Source organism: Mytilus galloprovincialis, chromosome 1 (assembly GCF_965363235.1).
Source record: "Mytilus galloprovincialis chromosome 1, xbMytGall1.hap1.1, whole genome shotgun sequence".
Lineage (NCBI taxonomy): Eukaryota > Metazoa > Mollusca > Bivalvia > Mytilida > Mytilidae > Mytilus > Mytilus galloprovincialis.
This window is the reverse complement of record NC_134838.1, coordinates 117,903,099-117,928,803: the sequence shown is the minus strand read 5'-3', so window position 1 is coordinate 117,928,803 and position 25,705 is coordinate 117,903,099. Positions and strand designations below refer to the sequence as shown.

At 33.1% G+C, this 25,705-nt stretch overlaps 2 protein-coding genes across 2 annotated transcripts in view; one reads left to right on the top strand and one right to left on the bottom strand.

Moving 5' to 3' along the window:
• The window catches only part of LOC143054309 (eukaryotic translation elongation factor 1 epsilon-1-like), a 228,125-nt gene that overhangs the window by 99,345 nt on the left and 103,075 nt on the right, over positions 1–25,705 (bottom strand). The gene's annotated exons all lie outside the window — the stretch shown is intronic.
• The window catches only part of LOC143054119 (uncharacterized), a 38,898-nt gene continuing 15,346 nt past the window's right edge, over positions 2,154–25,705 (top strand). Inside the window, exons 1-13 of the mRNA XM_076227026.1 lie at positions 2,154–2,262; positions 7,298–7,427; positions 8,786–9,096; positions 10,746–10,929; positions 11,445–11,598; positions 13,681–15,827; positions 16,348–16,434; positions 17,430–17,609; positions 18,617–18,795; positions 22,244–22,342; positions 23,508–23,667; positions 24,244–24,394; positions 24,912–25,066. Coding sequence (XP_076083141.1) covers positions 7,302–7,427; positions 8,786–9,096; positions 10,746–10,929; positions 11,445–11,598; positions 13,681–15,827; positions 16,348–16,434; positions 17,430–17,609; positions 18,617–18,795; positions 22,244–22,342; positions 23,508–23,667; positions 24,244–24,394; positions 24,912–25,066 — 3,933 coding nt within the window. The 5' untranslated portion in view covers positions 2,154–2,262; positions 7,298–7,301. The remainder of the gene's footprint in view (positions 2,263–7,297; positions 7,428–8,785; positions 9,097–10,745; positions 10,930–11,444; positions 11,599–13,680; positions 15,828–16,347; positions 16,435–17,429; positions 17,610–18,616; positions 18,796–22,243; positions 22,343–23,507; positions 23,668–24,243; positions 24,395–24,911; positions 25,067–25,705) is intronic.

Sequence of the window (25,705 nt, the reverse complement as noted above, 5' to 3'; positions counted from 1 at the left end):
GATGAACTGTCAAACTTCTTCGTCATTTGGTTTCTGCTGTAGAGTTGTCTCTTTGCCAATTGTACCCCGTCTTCTTTTCTTTATATAGTCAGTCCCCGATGGTAACATTTCCTCTCGACGGCATTTAAGTTGGCATTGAAATTATTTTTACATAAAATTGGTTTATGCAATGGTGTACTGAAATTGTGAGCAACTCTCTTATGCAAAGATTGTTTTATTTGTATTTTAGTATTACTAGTAGCTTACCAATTGTTTTTTTCTCGAACGAACATAATGACTTTTAGTTCGGATACATCAGTCATGTACACTGAATTCGGTATCATATGTTTAGACCTTACATTACAGAATTATGAACATGTTGTATCAATTTTACATTAATATTTTTACCAATTAAATATAATGTTTATATTAAGCTTTCAACTGTTGAGCGTTTGTTCCCTTTATCTTTTAATGTGTAATCAAACTATGGTACTAAGCTTTCGCGATAAAGCAAATACAGTTACAATGTATATAAACTTTCAAATTCTCAAATTGATATTTACAACGTAAAGCAAATCCAGTCTATTCAGACTGACAAGGTTCTCCATATAGAGAAGACATGTTGAGTCTCAGCATTTTGATGGATCTAAGTAATAATATTGTTGTTTTTCTTTCAATTCATGGACATTTGTAAAAAAAAAAAAAAAAAATTATGGGAAATTCTTTTTAAAATGATTCTGGTTTGCAGTTTATATAGGTCATTGGATGTGGAAGATCAGAGACTAGGGTCCGTGTATTCAAACGAACTCTATGCAGACATGAGTAAAGTGCTGGTTTAAAAAGATAACAAATGACACTGTATCAATGTTGTAGAATATTCAGTATAAACAAAACCTTTTGACCTAAATGAAGAGCAATAATCTGTGCTCCAATAAATAACAAAAGCTTCATATTACTGTCACTCACCAAGCTACTAAAGGCTTCACAATAAAAGAGAGGCGAAAGCTACCACAGGCATATTCAAACTTATATAAGTCGAAAACAAACTGACAATTTCAGTGCAAAAAACAAAGAAAAAACGACGAAAAGACAAACAACAGTGTACAAAACACAACATACAGAACTCTAAAGACTGAGCAATACTATTCCTACCAAACCAGGAAGTGATCCAAAATGGTAAGCAGATCCTGTTACACCTGTGACATCCATCGTGTTGCTCGTGTAAGTATGCATCCGACGAAAAGTCTTATTCGGTATGTCACATTCGAGGAAAAGAGAATGGGATTGTAGTTACAACCGCTGGAATATATTCGGCGTCATCTATGAAACAGAAATTCCATGACTTTGTATGTTTTTGTTGGTGTTATTTACTTATTTCATACTTGTGATCGCTGTATTTGGGGTCTACAAATATTTTCTTAGTGGTAAAATTCATTTACTAAAGTTTTATTTTATTAATCATTTAAGAAAATCATAGGCGGATCCAGGGTGGCTTATTGTGGGGAAAATTTGGCTGATTATATAGGGAATCACTGAAGCATGACTGAAGACCCCCCCCCCTTTTAGATCAGTCAGCGTGGGCCCGCCCTTACAAAAAGTTCTGGATCCGGCCGCCATTGAACATTATGCGGGCGATGTTAAAGTTAATTTATATATGCACAAAAGATGTGCCGTATACACGGACAACGAGACAGCAACCCAAAGACAAAGATATCAATAAGACATTTTTATTTCAACATATGTGTAGTCTTCAATCGTGATTGAGCAGAGCTATATATATTTTTACACTTCAACTTCGTTCATGGAAAGTTTTTTCCTGAATTTTCATTAGTTTCTTACGTTTCTCAGTTTTTCATCAATATAATAATAATAAGATAAGAATTGTTTTCGTCAAGGAATTGTTATCATACAATGCCTTGTTTTCATCAACAACAAAATTTACAAGTTATCAAAATGTTACTCAGTATTCAAAAATATGAAGAAAAACAAATTATAAAATTTGTGCAGTTATCTAATCAAATTCAACTAACCATAAGTAAAACAGCTGGATGAAATTTCCAAAGGCTTTAATGTTACCATGAGCAAGAATTTGCATAGTATATTACAAATCCTTGCCATGGCGTAAATAAAATATAAACCATTTCGTCTTTACGGGTTTTATCGTGTACATTCCGTATCCGAAACAGATATTATTATTTTTAGTGCTAAAATTGGAAAAATTGCGGGGAAATGAAGATGATAAGAATAGTCTTTATTGTATAAACGTTCTCACAAAGACTTCAGGTATGAACAAAGGATTGATTTTGTGTAATTAATATTAAATGAAAGAATACACAATTTCCCCATAAATGATTAGATACCGCTGTATATTTTTGGTATTGAACATGGGTGGCCAGCTGTCTTTTTGTACAGTGACTGTTGTAATTTTTGCAAGGTTAACAGGTTAAGACCAAGTTAGATAGGCACATGACACAAGTTGCCCAGACTGAACAAAACTCCAACCTAACCATGTAAATCACTGGTTAATAAACGATCTGATTGATAATATATTGGGCGAGTCTTTTCACCACCAAACACCCCAAAAACCACCAACCACTAAAAAAACTGTGATATTATACAATAAGACGATGAAATAAATTAAATTACATATAATTTAACCAATTTTTAGATATTTATGGGAATCATTTTCATGTAAAGTCGATAATTAATATAAGGAAAAATGTCTCCGGATTCATCACTTTCCGGATTGCATTGATAATTAGTAATGGGTTCAAGTATCCTTGATCTCTGTTCACCAGTTAGATTTTGAAATTTGTCTCTTTTCTTATTATTGGTACAACTATTTTATAGAAGAGTTAAAAGAAGAAAAAAATGAAGAAAAAAAATATTTGAGGTGTCAATTAGGGTCTACGGAGTTCAAAAAGTGTGGTGTTATTATATAGACTCTCCTTTTCTGTTTTCTGTAGATATTTAGACTCTTATTTATTCTTCTGATTTGTTGAATTAATAACTTAAATATTATATTTAAGTCACAATTATAACGATAAAAGACAAGGTAATAAACTTTTGGGGTGTTCAGTGGTGTTCGCCGGTCTTCAGTGGTGTTCGGTGGTGAAAAGACCTACCGCAATATATTCATTGTTTATAAAAGAAGAGGGTTGAGATACTAGAGGGATAGTCAAACTCATAGATTGAAAATAAACTGACAACCGCCATGACTAACAAAGAAAAAGACAAGAAGGCAAATAATAGTACATACATGTAAGACACAATATAGAAAACTAAAGACTAAGCAACATGAACCCCACGAAAATTTTGGGTGATCTTAGGTGCTCAGGAAGGGTAAGCAGATCCTGCTCCGCATGTGGCACCCATTGTGTTGCTCCTAGTATTACAAACCCTATAGTCTAATTCAGTAGGTCAAATTTGTGAAAATGGAAGGAGATTGTAGTTGCGACACAAGGAACATATCAGATATCATCTGTGAAACAGTTATTACAATACAGTCAACCAACTCGTGATGGCATCCATAAAATTTATGAAGGGATGATTTCAACATCACTATTCGGAACTCTTAATATCTTCCTTGTGTGCAGCAACCCTCTATCAAGGAAATCTTGATAGGAAATACAAGCCCAGGAATATCGTATCAATTGGGAGATATATATATATCATGTATATACTCTGTATGTAGGTGCTGCTGGAATGTTGCTACATAGAAATGGAAAGTTCACAATTGGAAAGCTGAATTCATCTCTTTTTTCATCAAGTTTTGATTTTAACCGACCCTCGTTGACAATTTCTACATGTTAGTCAAGAGATGAGGCAGACTTAACTGTACAAAATGTATCTGTTGTATCCTTTATCTCAAGTTTGATAGGTATTGGGATAGATGCATTCAGCATAGTTTACAAACTTAGAATTATCTAAGGAGAGAACATCATCTATAAAGCGGAAAGTAAAGTTAAAGGATATTGCTAACTTCTTATCTTTCTTCCTAAGAAGTTCCTGTATGGAGTCAGCCTAAACATGCACAATAATTTGGGAATTCTATTCAAATCGGCACTTGGTTAATAAATCAGCATCTTGTCAAATCAGCACTTAGTCAAATGGGCACCTGATGTAGTTATTTCAGCACCCTGTTGAATATTTAGTTGAATCTTTTTTTGTATTTTAAGGAAACAGATTTAAATAAAGAAAGAAATGTCCAGAAATATTGAATTACTAACATTTGTTTGTGGTTTGTGTGTGTATTTTTTTCATTCAACCTTATGTGTATTCAAGGTACTGGTTATACGCACGTTTAAACCAGTTGGGCATTTTGCATGATTGTTGGTTTAATGTAAATTTTCCAGAAATACCACATTAATTGCTGATTATTTTGCATTTAAGTCACAAGATTAAAAAAAAATGAATTACACACATACATGCATGTACCAATTCAAAACATATTCTATTGGATATAAAACCTAAATTCTTTTAAGTAACAATTTGTTTTTGCACAAACAAGAGAAACAAAAACTATTATTTGATTTGATTTTATTAAATGATTTCTTATCAAAAATAATTAAAATCTTTTTATTATTTTTTATTATCTATTCAATAGATGTTCTTATCAATATAATAGGAAGATGGTTACATGTATGAACATCTTTTACATTTTAAAATTCTATTTTTATTAACATTTGAATAAATTTTAGATTTGATATATTTCATTAAATAAATTCTTTAAAATACTAAGGGGGAAGAATATAGAAATTATGAATAATATATAATACTTAGTAGCAAAAAATATATTCTATAACGGGTTGTTCTGACAGACAAAATAACAGAAAAGCAAAACAAAAGTTAAAAAAACACTCAATTCTGTGAGGACAAAACAAGTAAATTTACCTGTTCAGCTAAATATTATATAATCAAGACTTAAATTTCTACCTATTAATGGATTTGAAACACATGGCTGTCCACCTTTAATTTTCCCAGCATCTAATCTGACCATCAGCCAGTGATTTATGACTCCCAAAAAAAGCCCAGCAGGTAGTCTAACCATCAGCCAGTGATTTATGACCCACAATACAGACTGCCTATTGCATCCCAGTGTGTACTGTACATCTTTAAATTCACCTTTATAGGCAAGCATTTTCATGTTTAATACAATACAATTTATACAGAGAGTAGACATTCATATGCATCTGAAAAAGTATGTAATGAGTGTTTGGACCTAGAAACATGTATGTATACATTTATATAATTTCTATGCATAATATGCTTTTGAATGGTAAAATCTTACCTGAGTTTTGCCATGCACTTTTTTCTCATCTGCAAAAGATGGCAATTAAGTACACAAACAAGAGTTTAACTTGACTTTGGACTCCAAAGTTACACAGTTTAAATCACATATTGTTATGCAGATATCTATCGTTGCCTATTGTTCATGTCAATCAATGCACAATATAATTAATTACAATTATTCTAAGTAGGGAAGTTCTCCAACATGTTTAACAGCTTAGCTAATTATGACACCTTTTGCAGGAACTAATAAAAGGGAATAGCAAAATCCAGTTAATTTTTTATTTTCTCAAACATTTAAAATGCATTAGAAATTTATTTTTTCTAGGTGTAGTCACCCCTTAAACTTTTCCAGTTGCACTGGTTTACCAGTACTCAGAGAAAATTTTGTGGTTTATATGTTCCAGACCATATGAGTATATGACCTGTATGCAAACTTTTTTCAAAATATGCATACGGTCGAACTGTATGCGTATGGTCTGCCTGATATTAAGGAGTTGGTCAAATTTATAAGAAACAAATGTATGTTACAGATCAACATAACTTTAACAATCATTAATTAATATAAAAAGTTTAATTGTAATTTTGAAATAATGGCACCAAATTAATCTATTAATCTTCTGTATTTAGCATGTCAGTTTTTTTTACATATATTGATTTACATATATGTATGCTTGTGAACAAATTATCAATTTTATGATGTCCTTGTCATACCTGCCAACTTTTCAAAATGCCCATGGGGGTTTTACGTGCAAGATGGATCCTATAGTTCTACAAAACCATCAAGGGGGCCTTCAAATATATTTTAGTCTTGTTTTTTGGCTTCTCCATACTAGTACAATCCTATAGCCATTGTAAAATTTCTATTTGGGAGCCTCCATGGGGGAAATCCCCCGCAAATAGTGACAGGTATGCCTTGTGGAAGCAAGTGTCACCTTGGGAGGAAGTACCAAAATAGGATTCAAATAGACAATTAGTAGATATTTAATTTCTATTGATTGAATGTTCGCTTATTCACTTTATTCATCTAATTGTAATAATATTAATTTGTAAAACTAAATAAAAGATTTTGATAGGGATGTTTGTCTAAATTTAACTCGTATGATCCAAAGCCATGTAAGGTCTAGCTCATACTAGGCCGCACAAGTATACTCATACAGACCGGCAATATGTGTGCAGACCTTCAGTATACAGTCTAAATACTATATGGTCAGGAACATATACACAATCATTTTCTCTGAAAGTAAACATTAGAAGTGTTATGATTACGAATGATACACCTACAATGTATTAACTACTATATACGTAATGCATCAATGAATGAATGATCATATAGCCATTATAGAAGGATTTAAAAAAGATGTATAACGTATAATTTGTTTATGGTAATAGTTATCATACTGTGGATACATTATTACTCATTGGATACTAATTTTCATGGGTTTCGTTGGTACAGGTGAACAACGAATTTTAATTTTCAACAAAATACAATTTTTTATTAAGTTTTATGCAGACTTTGTCAGAACCACAAAATCACATGTCCACGGAAATGCAAGATTTCCGCAATCCACGAAAATTTGTACCCACAAAAATAAATGAGTCCACAGTATGTATACATGTGTGTATGTCTAAAGACAAAAGCGAATAATAAAGACAGTTGAGAGCTTTAATGATACACTGTAAGTCTCAAGGAAAATTTATACAAAAACACTCAAACATACATATTCTTTAAAGAAGATAGTTTCACAGTTGCATGGAAGTTTTGTTTTAATTGCTGATGGGCCGCGATGGCTAACCGGACAGTATAGATGTAATAACAGCGATATGGCTTGTGGAAAAACTGGCTCCAGAAAAATAGTATCTTCCCATGGTCTGGTATATATAATGTACATTTTTAATGTGTTTACATTTTACTTGCAGAGATACAAACTGTATGGCTTGTGGAAGAACCAGACTCCAGAATAGTAAAATATTCTATTTGTCTGTTTAGATTATGTACATTTATAACATGTTTACATTTAACTTACAGAGATATGGCTTGTGGAAGAACCAGACTCCAGAGCAGCAAGATCTTCCTATTGTCTGGTATAGATAGTGAAGAAAGGAAGGTTCTGTCGACCTCCATTCACAAACTTGGAGGACTATATTTGAATGTAGATGTAAGTCTAGTCAAATATGTTAAATATATATAGATATAATTAAAAAGAACAATTTCCCTGAGATTCTAATATTTTGTCCAAAAATCTAATCTGTTAGTTGGCCAGCCACTTTGTACCTAATGGATAGGACTAAAGATATGTTAAGAAATTCTTCTTTTCTTTAAAAAAAAGCTACGTCTGGTATCTACATTTTTTACATTGGCAGTTGTATTATGTCATGTATGTGATATACTGTGGATTTATTTATCTTGTTGGGTACCTATTTTCGTGGATAAAGGAAAACTTGTATGTTTATGGATATTTAATTTCATGGTTTTGCTGAGGTCTGCATACAAAAATATAGGCAGCAGTAGTATACCGCTGTTCATAACTTGTAATCGATGGACAAAAAACAAAATTGGGGTAACAAACAAAAACTGAGGGAAACGCATAAATTATAAGAGGAGAACAACGACACAACATTAAAATGTAACACACACAGAAACGAACTAAGCATTAGACACAATCCGATGAGAATAACAAATATAACATCAAGCATGTACAAGCATGTAGAAAATTTGTCATTTGTTGAACTTTTTAATTTCGTGGTTTACTGGTACCCACAAAATCCACAAAAATTAGTATCCAACAAATAATTATGAATCCACAGTATTGTTCACTTGGAGATTTAAAACTTAACATATTGTATATATTACCGTCTAAAATGTCTTTCAATTATTTTTGTTGTTTAGTTGTTGTCTCACTGAAATATACCCCACATATTCCTTTCTTCAAAGACCGTGTGTTGTTCAATGAATTATTGTATTTTTATTGTAATACAATAATTCATTAAACTAAATATTAACTGAATACAAAAAAATGTGAGGTATAAAAAAAGGGGCACATCTGTGTATGACCAGGGCTTATTTCAATGTTCTTTGTTTAACATTATGTTTTCTTGATACATATAGTAAGACTTTGATCTCTTACAGATTATAAAACTTATAAAAAATGAAGAAACATGATAAATGTTTGTATTATAAGTAGGTGACCCTATAAAAAAAAAACCCTACAGAATGCTTGTTAATTAAAAAAAAAGACTACTAGCAGAAAAAGGTTAGGCAGTTGAAAAGACAAAAAAAAGAAAATTGCAGTAAAACCTGTCTATACTGAATCTTGCTTAAACTACAAACCTGTCTTAACCAAACATGTTCTTCTTAAAATTCCTGTTTAATCAAATTGTATGCATTGTGAGCCTGATAAAACCAAACATCTACCCAAACCAAACAAAATCATGATGCCCGAAGAAGTTTGGTTTGGACAGATTTCACTGTACAAATATTTATATTATTAACAGTTATGAGGTCACTTTTTTGTAGAGTTACCAGACAAATGTCACTCACGTTGTTTGTGGCAAACTGAGTAGGAGTGAAAAATTTCTGGGTGCTTGTGCCATGGGCAAATGGGTATTGCACCCAGACTTTATAAGAAGGTCAGCAGAACAAGGACACTGGTTGCAGGAAGAATTATTTGAATGGAGCAACTACAATGAACCCAGTGTTTCGCTAGATATGAGGACAGCAGGAAGTAGATGGCGCTTTAACTTGGAAGTGTTTCAAACACTAGCCTTCAGTGACTGGAATGTGGCTGTTGTTGTTTCTGATCCCAAGAAAAGATATGTCTACAGAAGGTCTGTAGCTTATATGTTAAATGCTATACCCATACATATTTTTCTTGAAAATGATGAAATAACCAAAAAATCAAATAATTTACTATTAAGTATTGTCAAGGGCTTATAGTATGACAGTATTGGTTTGTACACATGCAAACTAAAGACAAAATATACTCACTAAGTTTTTAACCATGTTCAAAATGTTATTGAAGTTCGAAATTCTAGAATTTTTTATAACTTATAAATTGCATTATAAGTTGTAAAAAATTCTAGATTTTCAAACTTCAATATTTACATTTATATGTGTATCTATTGATTTGGTACATCAGGGATCTCCATGGCCTGTTTAACGATGGCGCCCCGCCATCGTTCAAATGTCTTGCGCCATCGTCAAATGACTCGCCCCATCGTTAAATTATCTTGCGCCATCGTTAAATTGTCTTCCGCCATCGTTCAAAACTTCATCATTTTTGTAGCCCGACGCCATTTTTTCTATCAATTATAATCAAATGCATGTAATTGCATAACCCTTAGGCTTTTTATGTTATAATCCAACACAGTTCTAACGCCTGAGGGATATCCGGATTAAGATCGCTAATCACTTGTACCTGAGCTTGCACAGGTAGATCAACAAACCAGACAGGAGAATACTATCTGAGGATAGACGATCCATTTGTCGAATTAATCAACTAAGTTCAGCAAATGATTATGATAATTTAGATTAAATAAATAAATTAATAATCCAGTTACAAAGAAAATAGTTTAACAAGTCGAACACATGCTTTATTTTGACTTACGCAATCAGCATCCCCCTTTTTTAAGAAGTACAAAATAAGACGCAAAACAGTAAATATTATTTCATCACAAATAACTCGAGTACTGCTGTAACAATAATTTAGAATGACTTTAAAAGTTTAAAAGTAAAAACTTATAAATATTTCCTGTAAAGAAATATCGTATCGTAATTCCGAATTCATTTCGTATTTTACAATCAAATTGATACATCCACGTTTCCGGTTTCTATTCAGACTCGAAAGATGCATGTTGCACAGCATCAATTTGTCAGATAAAGTCATTAAAAACCTTTTCATTTGCTTTACAAATCTCTTTAACCTTTTACATAACCCGTACGAATCGTTTTGTTGTTGCTGCAAATCAGCCATACCGGTAATGAGTTCTGAATTTGACAGTGTCCACGAAAAATAAGCTCCACATCATATGATTTTTAACCCCCATAACAATTACCAAAAATACAAGAAATCTACATGGGGACCTTCATGACAGCTTTGGTCATTCTCGACTAAGGGGGGGACCATGAAGACTTGGCATTTGAATGGTTAAAAACGGCAATAAATGAACATATTGATACTTTAATTCTAGAATTAAAATTCAAATAAATATAATTTAAATAAGCAATGAATTAGCATGTTCACCATTCCTTGTACGGAGGGATAAAATACTTCCGATCGCGCTACACTGTACAGCGTAGACACGGTTTGTAATGGTGAAAGTTCCTCCATGGTTCAATTTTCATCCATGGAGATCCCTGGTACATGTATATGAATTTTTACTCTGTCAAACTTAAGCAATGGTTAATGGCAAGTGATTGAATTTTTTTCCCCATGTGATCTCAGAAGTTTAAAGTAAATGACTGTTTTATATTGTAGATTGCTGGCTTGTGGAGGAGCCAAAGTGTATAACCTGAATTTACCTGTCAAAGATATTGCAAAGGTAGCAAATACACTAACTTACATATTCGTAAGTGAGAAAACTGCAGCAAGTCTACTCCATCTGGTTGAATATGGTATCCTGTGTTTGAGACCTGAATATATTGGAGATTACCTTGTTAAGGTGAATACAATTTTTAAAAATGTTTGAATTTGCTCTTCTATTTACCGTCATATATTTGAGACTCAAGATACCTTATGCTTTATTAAACTCTTTATACATCTGAAGTTTTTTTTGTAAAGGTGGAATGTATTTTTTTGGAAAATTCAGTACTTACATACAGCATGTATGTACCTATATATGTTAAAAGTTTTTTTTAACTTAAATCTTTTGATTAAGCTTTTTTTTTAAATTTTTGTAGCATTTGGTGTCAGTGGCGGATCCAGAACTTTTCATAAGGGGGGGGGGGGCCACTCCAGTCATGCTTTAGTGATTCCCTATATAATCAACCAAATTTTTCCCACAAAAGGGCCCCCCACCCCTGGATCCCCCTATGGGTGTCATAATAGAATAGCAAAGGTTTATGATGTAAATTTCTGAAAAATATTCTATTTTAATACCAGAAACATTTTTTTTTTAAATGATATTTTATAAATATCTACATCCTGTTAATTAATTTATGTACAATGTCTATGTAGGATCCAACACCAGACCCAATGGAATATTTAGTACAGCCAAGTTCTGATGAAGCAGAACTTGATTTTTCAATGGATATCAACTGCAGCCAACAGACAGACACTCCTTACAGCAGCCAGGAAGTATCTCAATATCTCAGTCCAACAAATAGTCTGGGTAAATTTATTTCATGTTACAGTATTACATTTTTCAACTTCAAAATAGATTTAATATTCATACTGAAATGTGTAAGGAACATAAAAGTTTGACCACATAAAAAAAAGATTGTTCTATTATTTCAGATGAATATCAAAGCAATGTTATAAAGATTTATTTTATGCATAGCCAATAATAGTAGTTGTTGTAAACATAGAATTCCGAGCGTTCCTAATTTAAAACTAAACACCATCTTTGTAGAAAATAAAAGTCACGATTTATTCACACTACATGTATATACAGACGTTACATAAAATACAAAACACAAGGCATACACTCTGACAGTTCAAACCATTTCAGCCATCTTTTTCCATCCGTCAACACATCTCTCTCTCTCGCGTCACTATCACACAACGTCAAAAATACAGGAAACAACGCTAACACTGTTTTGCGACATTACAAACATGAAGACAAAGTCACATTCACAACAGTAGTGTTAAATATATTTATCAGCGTCTGTTCCTTCATTGTTTGTCCATCCTGTATCATGTTTTGAATTTTTAACCAAATCAATCTGAAAGTTATTAATCATAAAAGTAAAAGATGTGGTATGATTGCTGATGAGAAAACTATCCAACAGAGAAAAACTGTACAGACTTTAACAATTGTCAAAGCCCATACCATATACTGTGAATTCAGAAATTATTGCAATGTTTTTATTATTGCGAAAAATGCGACAGGGTTATAATCAAACGCAATAATTTAAACTTGCATTTTGAAGTATTTTATATGAATTAAACAGGAATTTTTTTCATGTCCCAAAAATTAAAATGGCATTATAGTCTAAAATAATAAAATCCCAATAATGAATGCACACAATAATTTCTGAATTTACAATAGTAAGCTATAAAAGGCTTTGACTTGATAACATGTAAAACAGTTCAAACAAGACAACTGATTGCATGATTAATATACAAACAAACAAGAATTATGAAAACAGTGACCAACAGCAACCATTGGATTACATGCTTCTGTCTTTGGACATACATTATATTATGTTCACTTGTTCATTGTAATGCACACCTTTTTTTTAGTATGCCTATTAGTGGGTTTTTTTTCAAGACTTCTTGGTTCACTGAATTATTGCAGTCTCTGTTCCTTTGTTTCAACAATATGTCTCCTGTGATATTCACATTTTCTAGTAGCAGCAGACAAATGGTGATGGTGTGTAAAGTACACATGCTTTCTTTATAGGGGTCAAAATACATACTAGACTCTACAAGGTTCAATGTTAAACATGCATTGTGGGAGACAAAGAGATACTAGGCATCCATCCATCAGATATTGTTAGCGCTCTCACATATATATACAATTCTTGCCAAAATTTGAATGTACATGTATGTTTAAGCATTAAGAATAGTTTTTCATTTGTTAAGAGAGAAAAATCAGCTATATTTGGTCAATAGAATTATTGTAAGTTGTCTTACATGTCTTTCTTAGGATTAATAAAATTAACGGTACCAATTTTCTTGCACCAGATGCGCATTTCGACATTACATGTCTCTTCAGTGATGCTCGTGACCAAAATATTTGAAATCCAAAGCTTATATAAAAGATGAAGAGCTATAATCCAAAAGGTCCAAATAGTATAGCCAAATCCATGAAAGGAATCAGAGCTTTGCATGAGGGAGATACATTCCTTAATTTATAATAATTTCTAATATTTTGTAACAGCAAATTTTAATAACACAAAAAATCCGTATTTTCATGCCAGTGAACATTTTCTTAGGATTAACTGATATTGACCTCAATATTGTGGTTCAAAGATCAAGAACAGTTTTGTTGCTAAGATCAGTTTTCCAGTTACTGTGGGTGATACATTTGTATGCAAACTATATTGGGTTATTGGACCTTGACTTCATATACATGTTTCATTGATTAACATTAAGGTGACATGATTTTAGACCTATATCTTCAAAACTGTCAATATATTATTTACTTATATAGATAATTAAGAAGGAGATACATTTTAATGTGTGCTTTCTATATTATATTTTTCAAATCCAGTGATTCAATTGATTGAAATGTTTGATATTGTTGAAGGCTTTCTTCCAGTGAGTCAGCATGAAACAAACATCCATGACACTATCACCAGAAGAACTAGACATAAGTTACAAGTGACCTTGAAAAAATCTCCAAGAACTCAATCGCCAGCTTCTGATATTGTTTTGGGGCTGACTCCACAGCATAGTGCTACTCCATCTCCACAGGAAACACCAATGAAGCCTGTCAACACCTGTAAACGTTCATTAAATCAGAACACTGTTGTGTCTGACATGTCACCAAGTAATAGCAGCAGAAGTTCTATATCTACAAGGAATACCCCAGAGAAGACTGCAGAAACAATATTATATACAAGGAATGTTATTCAGACTAGATCTAGTTCAGGCAGATATTCACCTAACACAGATCAGTCAGCTGACACAGTATCAGCAGGTCAGTTGTCAAGTAACTTTATTAGAACAAGATCAGGCAGAAATACACCAAATACAGATCAATCTCTTGAAGGAATATCACCCGGTCAGTCGACTAGTAACATGAAAAACTTTATTAGAACAAGATCAGGCAGAAATACACCAAATACAGATCAATCTCTTGAAGGAATATCACCCGGTCAGTCGCCTAGTAACATGAATAACTTTATTAGAACAAGATCAGGCAGAAATACACCAAATACAGATCAATCTCTTGAAGGAATATCACCCGGTCAGTCGACTAGTAACATGAAAAACTTTATTAGAACAAGATCAGGCAGAAATACACCAAATACAGATCAATCTATTGAAGGAATATCACCCAGTCAGTCGCCTAGTAACTTTATTAGAACAAGGTCAGGCAGAAATACACCAAATACAGATCAATCTCTTGAAGGAATATCACCCGGTCAGTCGACTAGTAACATGAAAAACTTTATTAGAACAAGATCAGGCAGAAATACACCAAACACAGATCAATCACTTGAAGGAATATCACCCGGTCAGTCGACTAGTAATTTTATAAGAACAAGATCAGGCAGAAATACACCAAACACAGATCAATCACTTGAAGGAATATCACCCGGTCAGTCGACTAGTAATTTTATAAGAACAAGATCAGGCAGAAATACACCAAGCACAGATCAATCTGAAAAAATATCAGCAGTCCAGTCATCAAGTAATTTAAATAGAAGATCAATCAGAAATACACCAATCACTAATCAGTTTTCTGAAGGAATATTACCTGGTCAACGGCAGAGTGACTTAATTAGAAGAAGATCAGGCAGAAATACACCAATCACTGATCATTCTTCTGATGGAACATCAATGGATCAGTCTCAAAGTGTGATTAAATCTGTGTCAGGCAGACTAACATCTGATACAAAGCAATCTTTAGAGAATTCTTCCTGCAATATGATCATCTCACTAAGGAGAACAAGAATGAGTTTGAATAGAAACTCAACTGTAGTTAAACAATTATCTGATTCAAATGACAGTTGTAACAAAAATGGGGATACAGCAGTTTGTAATCTAGCCATACAATCTACCGGTAATGAAAAATCCATAAATACTCATCAAATTCATATAAAACCATTAGAATCTCAATCAACTTCAGGTCAGTCCAGTTCATCAGATACAGAAGAATTCAGGCCTGTTTACTCGGTGGTTAAATCTAGTGCTGTCCCTGTGGCCAGTGTATTGCCAACACAGAATGAGGCTGGTTCTAAAGAAATATCCACTATGGTACCAGATGATCAACAGATTAGTGCTAAACAGTCCAATAGTGAGGGCAATAACATTAACAAAGATGGGGAAATATGTGCAAGTACAACAGATTTATGCAAGCCAATATCGAGGCAATGTCACTCTACTCATGTTAAGGTCAAATCTGAAGAAAGGTTAGAGACAAATCTTGAAAATGAAGTAATATCCATAGATAAGGAGAATTCATGTAAACCAATAAAAACATATGTGTATACCAAACCTTTGACTCGAAGACAAAATATGCAGATAATTCAACAAGCTCAAAATCTCGTAACAAACAAAGACAGTGTTAAGAATACAGTTACTTTGGACAAGTTTGAAAGTTTTGAAATTAGGGCTGAGAGTGCAGGTACAAGTTCAGAGGTTGGAAGCAGTACAAATTCAATATTAAATGTTCCCACTAAGAGGAAAGCAGAAGATTTAGACTTTGGAAATGTCAAACGACAAAAGGTAAAATGATGGGAGGTTTATATATTTAATAATTTTATTTTTCAGTTAGATTGTTTAAAAGGTCTTCAAATTTGGAGGAGAAAAAAGTCTGAAGTGATAGATTTTGATTTAGAAAAAAAATACATTTTTTTATTTGAAGCTAAAAGTTTTCGTGACATTTTTCTTCTGGAAGAGTAAAAAAAGGAGGGATGATAACATCAGGGGAAGGTGTTTCCACTACAAACATCATTTGTGTTCTAGCCAAGTAAAATAAAAGCGACATCCTTCAATGGCATAAGCAAGGAAATTAAAGGAGTACAACATTTGGGCTATGACAAGATATAAAATATGTATGACTGGGATATATATATCTACAGTCATCTGTGAAGTAGATATTCCAGAACAATCAACCAAATTATGATGGCATCAATAATTATATAGGAGATTGCAAGCAGCTTAGTAGAACTGCAAACTATATCTGCTTATCTTATGTGAATACATTCAAATAGAATGTAATACAAAACAATGTTTTATTTTACAGGTATATGATGACAAGTATCACTGGTGTCCTATTGTTGGAACCCTTAATTTGTTTTTATCAGAAGAAGATATGGAAGTTGAACAAAAGGTAAGACATAACTTTCAATTAGACCAAAAAAGATATGTGTCTGTTAAAGGTTCTATACTTTAGAAAAATAGGGTAGGTAGGTGGGTATTTCCATTTTAATTTATTTTTTCATTTTATTTTTTGTGACATGATTTTGAGTCATGCGGTTTCTTATTGTCATGGTTCGAGATGATCATGGGCAGAGTTTACCCGTATTTTTAATGATTGGATTACTTCCTTTTGTTATTTGTTGGAAAAAAATGGCGGCAAAGTGTTTAATTCATCATACGAGCCACGAATTTCCTTAAAATAGCTATCATATTCACGATTGTAAACATTTAGATGTATCAGGCAATTAATTTATATTATTGGCAAATCTAACTTCACTTTTGACATGAGTTCAGTTTATTTTTCACTTTACAACAGAAATAAAACGACTTAGGTTTCGGCGCTCAAATTAGGGTCAGTCGGCTAACCATAAACAGACATTTTTTTTTTGGGCCTTGAAAGACTTCATAGTCCATATGGATATCTCTAGGTAGATGTAAGAATGATATATCTATCTAGATCACTGGCATCAAAGTTAAAGATGTTAGTTTAATAACTGGTGGAGTTTAATTTCATTCCTCTGACAGATTTATGGTAATGTGTTGCAAAAAACAATCAAACCTCTATTAAAATGTCACCAGTAGGACAAGAGAAAGCTATCCTTGCAAAAGAGGCGACAGTTGAACTGTGTCCAAAATGTATAGGTAACACTGCAGTGGGACAAAAAGAGGGTGACCTGACGAAACCTGCTTTGCTTTAAAGAGGTTACCTCTAGGAAGGTTTAAATGTTATGAAACTTATAAACAATAGTCATTACCACAAAACTCATATCAAGTACAACTTTGTGTAGGGTCACTTTACCGTTTGTTAGTTATGTCCCTTTATAACTTTATATGATAAAGCTGGGGCATCATCTGTGTCCCATGGACACATTTCCCATTTATTGTTAAAAAAAATCTGTATTTCAGGTAGAAGAGACTCCTTTCCAGTTCTCCACAGGTCTTACTAATATTATACATACCTGTTTAGATGAAACATGTGGAATGCGTTTCCTGTTTGCTGGTTTGGAGGTGTTCAAATCAAGTCTAACTGCAAAAAAATATCCCAGTTCAGCTACTCTACATCTTATAATGAACCAAATATTAATGGTATGTTCTTATTATTAGGGATCTTCATGTCCCAAAATAACATAAACAAAAATTAAAGGAAATAGACCAAGTCAACCTTATAAACTCAAAGTAAAAATAAACAGGTTTAATAGACAAGGGTATGGTTATAACTCATTTTGTCATTGACTTAAAAAGCTTGATTAAAAGCTTGTCACATCGTATATAGACACTTGCCTATTTGTGAAAAGTATGTTGACATAAACCCCATCTATATATAAATATAAAGGGGATTTGGTATGATTGCCAATGAAACAACTATTCACTAATAACAAAATGATCTGGAAGTCAGCAATTAAAGGTCACCCTATTAATTACAACAAGAACAAAATTCATGTCAGACTCGTGACAAAATGTGAATCAAGCAAATTGAGACAACCATTGCAATAATAAACCAAAGAACAAATAGCAGCAACCATTAACATTACCTGAGTTACAGGCTACTGATCTCCTTTAATTTATATTGAAGACCTGTATTGGAAATTAATAATACTGGAGAATTTGAAACCAACAAATACTGTTATGGAACTTATCGCCCTTTCCTTCGCCCTTATCACCTTGCTCTGTCTCCGTAACTCTCTTATCAAGACTTCAAAACGAGACCAGGCGTTATCAACGACGTCACAATGTGAGAGGAGAAGTTATCAGCGACGTCACAATGCGAGAGGAGACGTTATCAAGCTTGCTTTCGTCAAGCGTAAAACTATCTTAGGAAGAGGGAAAAAACCAGAAATATAGAATGATAAACAGATAATACGGTTTTCTTCGTACTGATATCGTAAAATATCAGCCGCTCGACACAATGTGAAACTTTTTGGCTCGTTCGCTGTGCTCACTCACCAAAAAGGTTTACATTGTGGCTCACGGCTGATATTTTCGATATCAATGTGTAGAAAACCTGATAATCTATACATACACAATTCCTCGTAGTTTTATATGCACCTGTGCAGGATAAAGCTTTTATGATTGTAATCTAAATATAATTACAGGGAGAGAAAACCATTGATTTAGTAGGTCAGCGGACATACTGTGCTCTTATGAAGGTTCTACAGTTACATCCACCTACCTCACAAGTTGCTATCAACATGTATAATGAATCATTGGTGTTCAGCAAATCAAATGAATATGAGGAAGGCCAGGACTGGACTTTTATAAAGAATGTTATAAGGTAAAATTACTGTTTTAGCATTTTGATAAAATTGCCTGTACAATGAACACAACTTGACTGATTACTGTGTAGAAAAGAAGTCTTTAATTCCTATTTGCTATTCAGTTCATTTAGTTTTATAATTCTGTAGAAATTATATTTGGTATATTTTATTTTGTATCAAAAATTATTACATACACCCTTTACATGTAATAATTATTAGCTCACCTGGCCTAAAAGGCCAAGTGAGCTTTTCTCATCACTTGGCGTCCGTCGTCTGTCGTCTGTCGTCGTCCGTCGTCATTAACTTTTACAAAAATCTTCTCCTCTGAAACTACTAGGCCAAATTCAACCAAACTTGGCCACAATCATCACTGGGGTATCTAGTTTAAAAAAATGTGTGGCGTGACCTGGCCAACCAACCAAGATGGCCGCCATGGCTAAAAATAGAACATAGGGGTAAAATGTAGATTTTGGCTTATAACTCTGAATCCAAAGTATAAAGAGCAAATCTGTCATGGGGTAACATTGTTTATTAGCACAAGATCTATCCGCCCTGAAATTTTCAGATGAATCGAAAACTGGTTGTTGGGTTGCTGCCTCTGAATTGGTAATTTTAAGAAAATTTTGCCGTTTTTGGTTATTATTCTTGAATATTATTATTGATAGAGATAAACTGTAATCAGCAATAATGTTCAGCAAAGTAAGATCTACAAATAAGTCAACATGACCAAAATGGTTATTTGACCCCTTAAGGAGTTATTGCTCTTTATAGTCATTTTTTACCAATTTTTCGTAAATTTTTGTAATATTTTACAAAAATCTTCTCTGAAACTACTGGGCCAAATTTAACCAAACTTAGCCACAATCATTATTAGGGTATCTAGTTTGAAAAATGTTTGAAAGATGCATTGGACAACTGGTTGTTGGGTTGCTGCCCCTAATTGGTAATTTTTAAGGAATTTTTGCCGTTTTTTGTCAAGCCTGCAATTTTTGTTGCAGAAAGCTCGACATAGGGATAGTGATCTGGCGGCGGCGGTTTTAGCTCACTTCTTTAAAGCTTTATATTTTAGAAGGTGGAAGACCTGGATGCTTCATACTTTGTATATAGATACCTCATGTGACGAAGTTTCCGTCAGTCACATGTCCAATGTCCTTGACCTCATTTTCATGGTTCAGTGACCACTTGAAAAAAAAGTTCAGATTTTTTGTAATGTTGAATTCTCTCTTATTATAAGTAATAGGATAACTATATTTGGTATGTGCGTACCTTGCAAGGTCCTCATGCCCGTCAGACAGTTTTCACTTGACCTCGACCTCATTTCATGGCTCAGTGAACAAGGTTAAGTTTTGGTGGTCAAGTCCATATCTCAGATACTATAAGCAATAGGGCTAGTATATTCGGTGTATGGAAGAACTGTAAGGTGTACATGTCCAACTGGCAGGTGTCCTCTGACCTTGACCTCATTTTCATGGATCAGTGGTTATAGTTAAGTTTTTGTGTTTTGGTCTGTTTTTCTCATACTTTATGCAATAGGTCTACTATATTTGTTGTATGGAATGATTGTAAGGTGAACATGTGTAGCGGACAGATGTCATCTGACCTTGACCTCATTTTCATGGTTCAGTGGTCAAAGTTAAGTTTTTCAGTTTTGGTCTTTTTATCTGATACTATACGCCATAGGTCAACTATATTTAGTGTATGGAAATATTTTATGATTTATATATTAGTCGGGCAGGTTTTATTTGACCTTGACCTCATTTTCACGGTTCATTGCTCAGTGTTTTTGTTTTTGTGTTTTGGTCTATTTTTCTTAAACTATAAGTATTATGTCAACTATATTTGTTTTATGGAAGCATTGTTAGCTGTACATGTCAGCCTGGCATGGTTCATCTGACCTTGACCTCATTTTCATGGTTCATTGGTCTTTGTTTAGTTATCTTGGTTAATGTAACGTTTAAGTGACAGTTGTAATAAAGCTTTATACTTAGGACTATCAACATAATATCAATGATTAGTAAAGAAGGTGAGACATTTCAGTGTGTGCACTCTTGTGGTTATTATCTAGAATATTATTAAAGATAGAGATTATTTGTAAACAGCAATAATGTTAAGCAAAGAATGATCTACAAATAAGTCAACATGACCAGAACAGTCAGTTGACCCCTTAAGGAGTTATTGCTCTTTATAGTCAATTTTTAACAATTTTCTTTAATTTATTTTCCTCTGCAATTAAAGGGTCAAGTAAATTGTAGTAAATTGCAAGTAGCAAGAATATCAGTAAAGTAAGATCTACAAACACATCACCATCACCAAAACACAATTTTGTCATGAATCCATCTGTGTCCTTTGTTTAATATGCACATACATTTGTAGACCAAGGTGAGCGACACAGGCTCTAAAGAGCCTCTAGTTAGATATAACAATGCCTTTAGCAATAATGTGGGTAAATCAAAATGTATGAGGATGGGAAGATACTAAATCCCCAATACCCAAACTTTCAACATTAATTTGTTTCCTTTAGGTTCCATAATTTCATTTCCTTAAGTGAGTACCCATAACTTTGACTAAAATAGATTTTGCTGGTTAAAGTTTATAAAATTTTGCCAAAATATTTTGACTTGACAAAAATATTAAATATCGAGAAATTTCAATAACACAATTTACATGAATAATTTTACTGGATATATAGCAGTTTGATAAACACTAATTGTGATCATTGAGAAGTTTAATTTCTTTTTACTAATAGTATGTGATTAAAGCCTTTAAAAGATTTTTAACCAGATTTACGAAGTAAAAATCGGTTATTGATTGGGGGATGTATAGCAGCCAGGTGGTCGGGCCTGCGGCAGCCAATTGTTGTCTGCTTTTACTCATAAACCATTCAACCAAAGCTTTTAAAATTTTAATATGTTGTTAATGCAATAAAATGGAGGTCAAGTTCAATAATGACAATTTGGACCGTTCAGGAGTTATGGTTCTTGAAAGTTAAAAAAAAGGCTGTTTCCAATTGTGTCCTTGCATTTACTCATGAACTGTTCAACCAAAGCTTTTCAAATTTAAATATGTTGTACTGATGACAAAATAGAGGTCAAGTAAAATAATTGCGATTTTCATTTTTCCTGTTCAGGAGTTATGGTTCTTGAAAGATTGAAAAATGGTGTTTCCAGTCATCTCTTTGCATTTACTCATGAACCATTCAACCAAAGCTTTTCAAATTTAAAAATGTTGTTGCTGTTGACAAAATGGAGGTCAAGTTTAATATGGATGATTGTAACTTTTACCATTTAGGAGTTCGGTCCTTGTGATATTGATAAATGCCAGGACACAAATAAATGTTAAAAAATCTGGTTTTGACAGTTCTTGTTAAGAGTTAACTCCCTTATGTCTTCTGTAACCGCTTAATGACATTTCACAAAATACAACCTCAATGTATTTAAAAATTTTTGAAAATGAATGTTTATACAGTGATACAGTCCATGATGATGTACGTAGAAGTAATGGTATACACCTGTTAAGGTACCTGGTAGCTGTACTAGAGCAGAACTACTCATTTGTTATACAGAGGTATGTGCTATTATGATGGTGTGGTGATAAAGTAGTCAAAAAATGACTATATAGACCTAAACAGAAATTTGTGAACCTTTTTCTAACAACACCTCTAGTTTGAACCTTAAAATTGAGAATGGAAATGGGGAATGTGTCAAAGCGACAACAACCCTGAACATAGAGCAGACAACAGCCGAGGCCACCAATGGGTCTTCAATGTAGCAAGAAACTCCCGCACACCCTGAGGCGTCCTTCAGCTAGCCCCTAAACAAATATGTATACTAATTCAGTGATAATGGACGTCATTCTTAACTCCAAATTATACACAAGAAACTAAAATTAAAAATCCTACAAGACTAACAGAGGCTCCTGACTTGGGACAGGCTCAAAATTGCAGCGGAGTTAAACATGTTTTTGAGATCTCTAGCCAATGTAAAAAAAAAAGCCGCACAACAATACGCACAGTAAAACTCAGTTTAAGAGAAGTCTGAGTCTGATGTCAGAATATGAAACAAAGAAAATAAACAAGATGACAATAATACATAAATAACAACAGACTACTAGCAGTTACTGACATGCCAGCTCCAGACCTCAATTAAACTGATTGAAAGATTATGTCTTCATCATATGAATATCAGGCACAATCCCTCCTGTTAGGGGTTTAGTATTATACCATCATGAAATATATGAGAAGAACATAACCTGTGTCATGCCAGCAACTGGTTTTAGAATAAATGTGTCTAATACAGATGCAAAGACCCTATAAGTGAATCAATATTAAAGCCAAAATATGCAATCTTTACTGACCTGACAACAGTATTGTAACTATATCCTTTCTTAATAAGTCTGTTTAAAGGTTTTGTTAGCTTTTTAGGTGAATACTGACATTTTTGTGCTTTGTAAAGTATATTACCATAAAAGGTTTGATGTGAAAATTCTTTTATTAGCTATAATAGTAGCCTGCAAATTTCTACTAGAGACATGCTTCATCTGTAAATTGCAGTATTGGGATATTAAAAATTATAAACTATACAATAGGCATAGAAGTCTAAAATGATAGATATCAGGAGAAGAAGGAAAATCACATCCCAAAATACAAAAATAGTACAAACAATTAGCCAACTTTATGGGAAATCAAGATATATTTTAGATAATTTGGAAGGAAATAAATATGTAATTACAGGTATAAAGACAGTCCAGGAAGTATACAGAAGTTAAGATCTTCCATGTTAGGTCAGCTCTTGTGGTCATCACTCAATCAGATATTCTTCAACAGTAGATGTAGAGATCTTTTGGTATTTGTGGAAGAAGTTATTACATCTCAAATATCACCAGACGATAAGGTTTGTAACAAACTTTGGTGTTAGCATTAAATCTTAACTATTATTTATGTAAAAGTGGGAAAAAAATTGTTATAAGCTCACATTTAATATAAGTAAAAAATGTATTCTACTACTTTGTAATGAATGAAATAAGCACTGTTATCAAAATCATATCTTTCAAAAATATAAAGACAAAGGCCAAATTTCATTATTCTTAAACAGAAAATAAAAAGAGTACTAAAGCATTGGATGCATTTATAATTTGTATGCACTGTCAGATTACAGCCTTGTCTGTCTGTATGTCCATCTGTACGTCCCAAAATGAGTTTCAGTTCTCTAAATTTAGCTTGACTCAACCAAATGTTATGCATCTTTTACATAATGCTTATTACCACAAAACACAGTTCATATTTGATCCTGAAATCCAAGCTTAAAAACATGAAATCCTGAGGTCCCAAATTAAAAAAAAATCCCAACATCTCGAAATTCGAAAAAAAAAGGAAATCCTGAAATCCTGAGCTTAAAAACACCTGATCCCAATGTCCCGAAAAAGGTCCTGCCCTCTCATCTATTGTAGATTTTTTGATTTTTTTTCAGTCTGACTTACTGAAGTTGTTATTGAGTATATTTAGTATGGCAATGAATCTATGTTACCTTGTTGAAAACAACATGTCACAACAGAATGTTGGTACAGCTATATTTGGTAAAACAGTTTCCATATTTCTACATGAAGTTACAAAAGTTATAAGTAAGTATTTTAGGTAATTGGATATTTTACCCAACACCTAATATAATCTAACACATAGTTTGAAGTCTAGATCAAGCATTCAGCTATTAAATTTGGTATATCACGGAGCAAACAAGGTTTTATCGCTTTATAAACATTTTCTGTTACAGACGTACAATGCTTACCTGTAATTTTAATTATTCAATATAAATAGTTGTATGTCAAATTCCAATGATGAAAACATTGGGAAAAGTAAGAAAATAAGTAGATTGTATTGCATCCAGTCAATGTCTAAAAATAACTTTACACTTAACAGTAGAGAGTTTTGTGACACGAGGTTTTGGTGATCAAGGTACCTTAAGATTACATTCATTTATGGGGTGAAAAAACTTTTATACCTGAAAAATATGACCTCTTTTCTAGTCATGTAAAAGGTTTGAAAGTCACAATTTTAGAACTTTATGTGAAAACCTTTTTGAATAATTATTTATTAGTTAATTATGTAGTTGTTTTTATACTATAGATTGTTGATTTTCAGATAACAGCTTAGATGAATGTTTATTGAAGGAAGTACTGATGACTTTACAACCCTCCTGGTTTTGTCTTGGTGTTTGTAGTTATTTGTTGGCAGAGTATGATGATTATCTTCTTGTAGAAGGACTACCCAAAGATAGGATATCACTTAAAGATATAGTAAGTACTTATCTTGGTGTAAGTTAATACTTTTTGGCAGAGTTCTTGTTGAGTAACTATTATTTAATTACTTTTTGGCAGAGGTCTTGCTAATGTACTACCCATAGCAAGGGTGTCTGATATTATTTTAGTTTTTTGTCGAGCCTGCAACTTTTGTTGCAGAAAGCTCGACATAGGGATAGTGATCCGGCGGCGGCAGCGGCGGCGGCGACGGCGTTAGCTAACTTCTTAAAAGGTTTATATTTTAGAAGGTGAAAGACCTGGATGCTTCATACTTTGTATATAGATGCCTCATGTTACGAAGTTTCCGTCAGTCACATGTCCAATGTCCTTGACCTCATTTTCATGGTTCAGTGACCACTTAAAAAAAAACTTCAGAATTTTTGTAATGTTGAATTCTCTCTTATTATAAGTAATAGGATAACTATATTTGGTATGTGCGTACCTTGCAAGGTCCTCATGCCCGTCAGACAGTTTCCACTTGACCTCGACCTCATTTCATGGATCAGTGAACAAGGTTAAGTTTTGGTGGTCAAGTCCATATCTCAGATACTATAAGCAATAAGGCTAGTATATTTGGTGTATGGAAGGACTGGAAGGTGTACATGTCCAACTGGCAGGTGTCATCTGACCTTGACC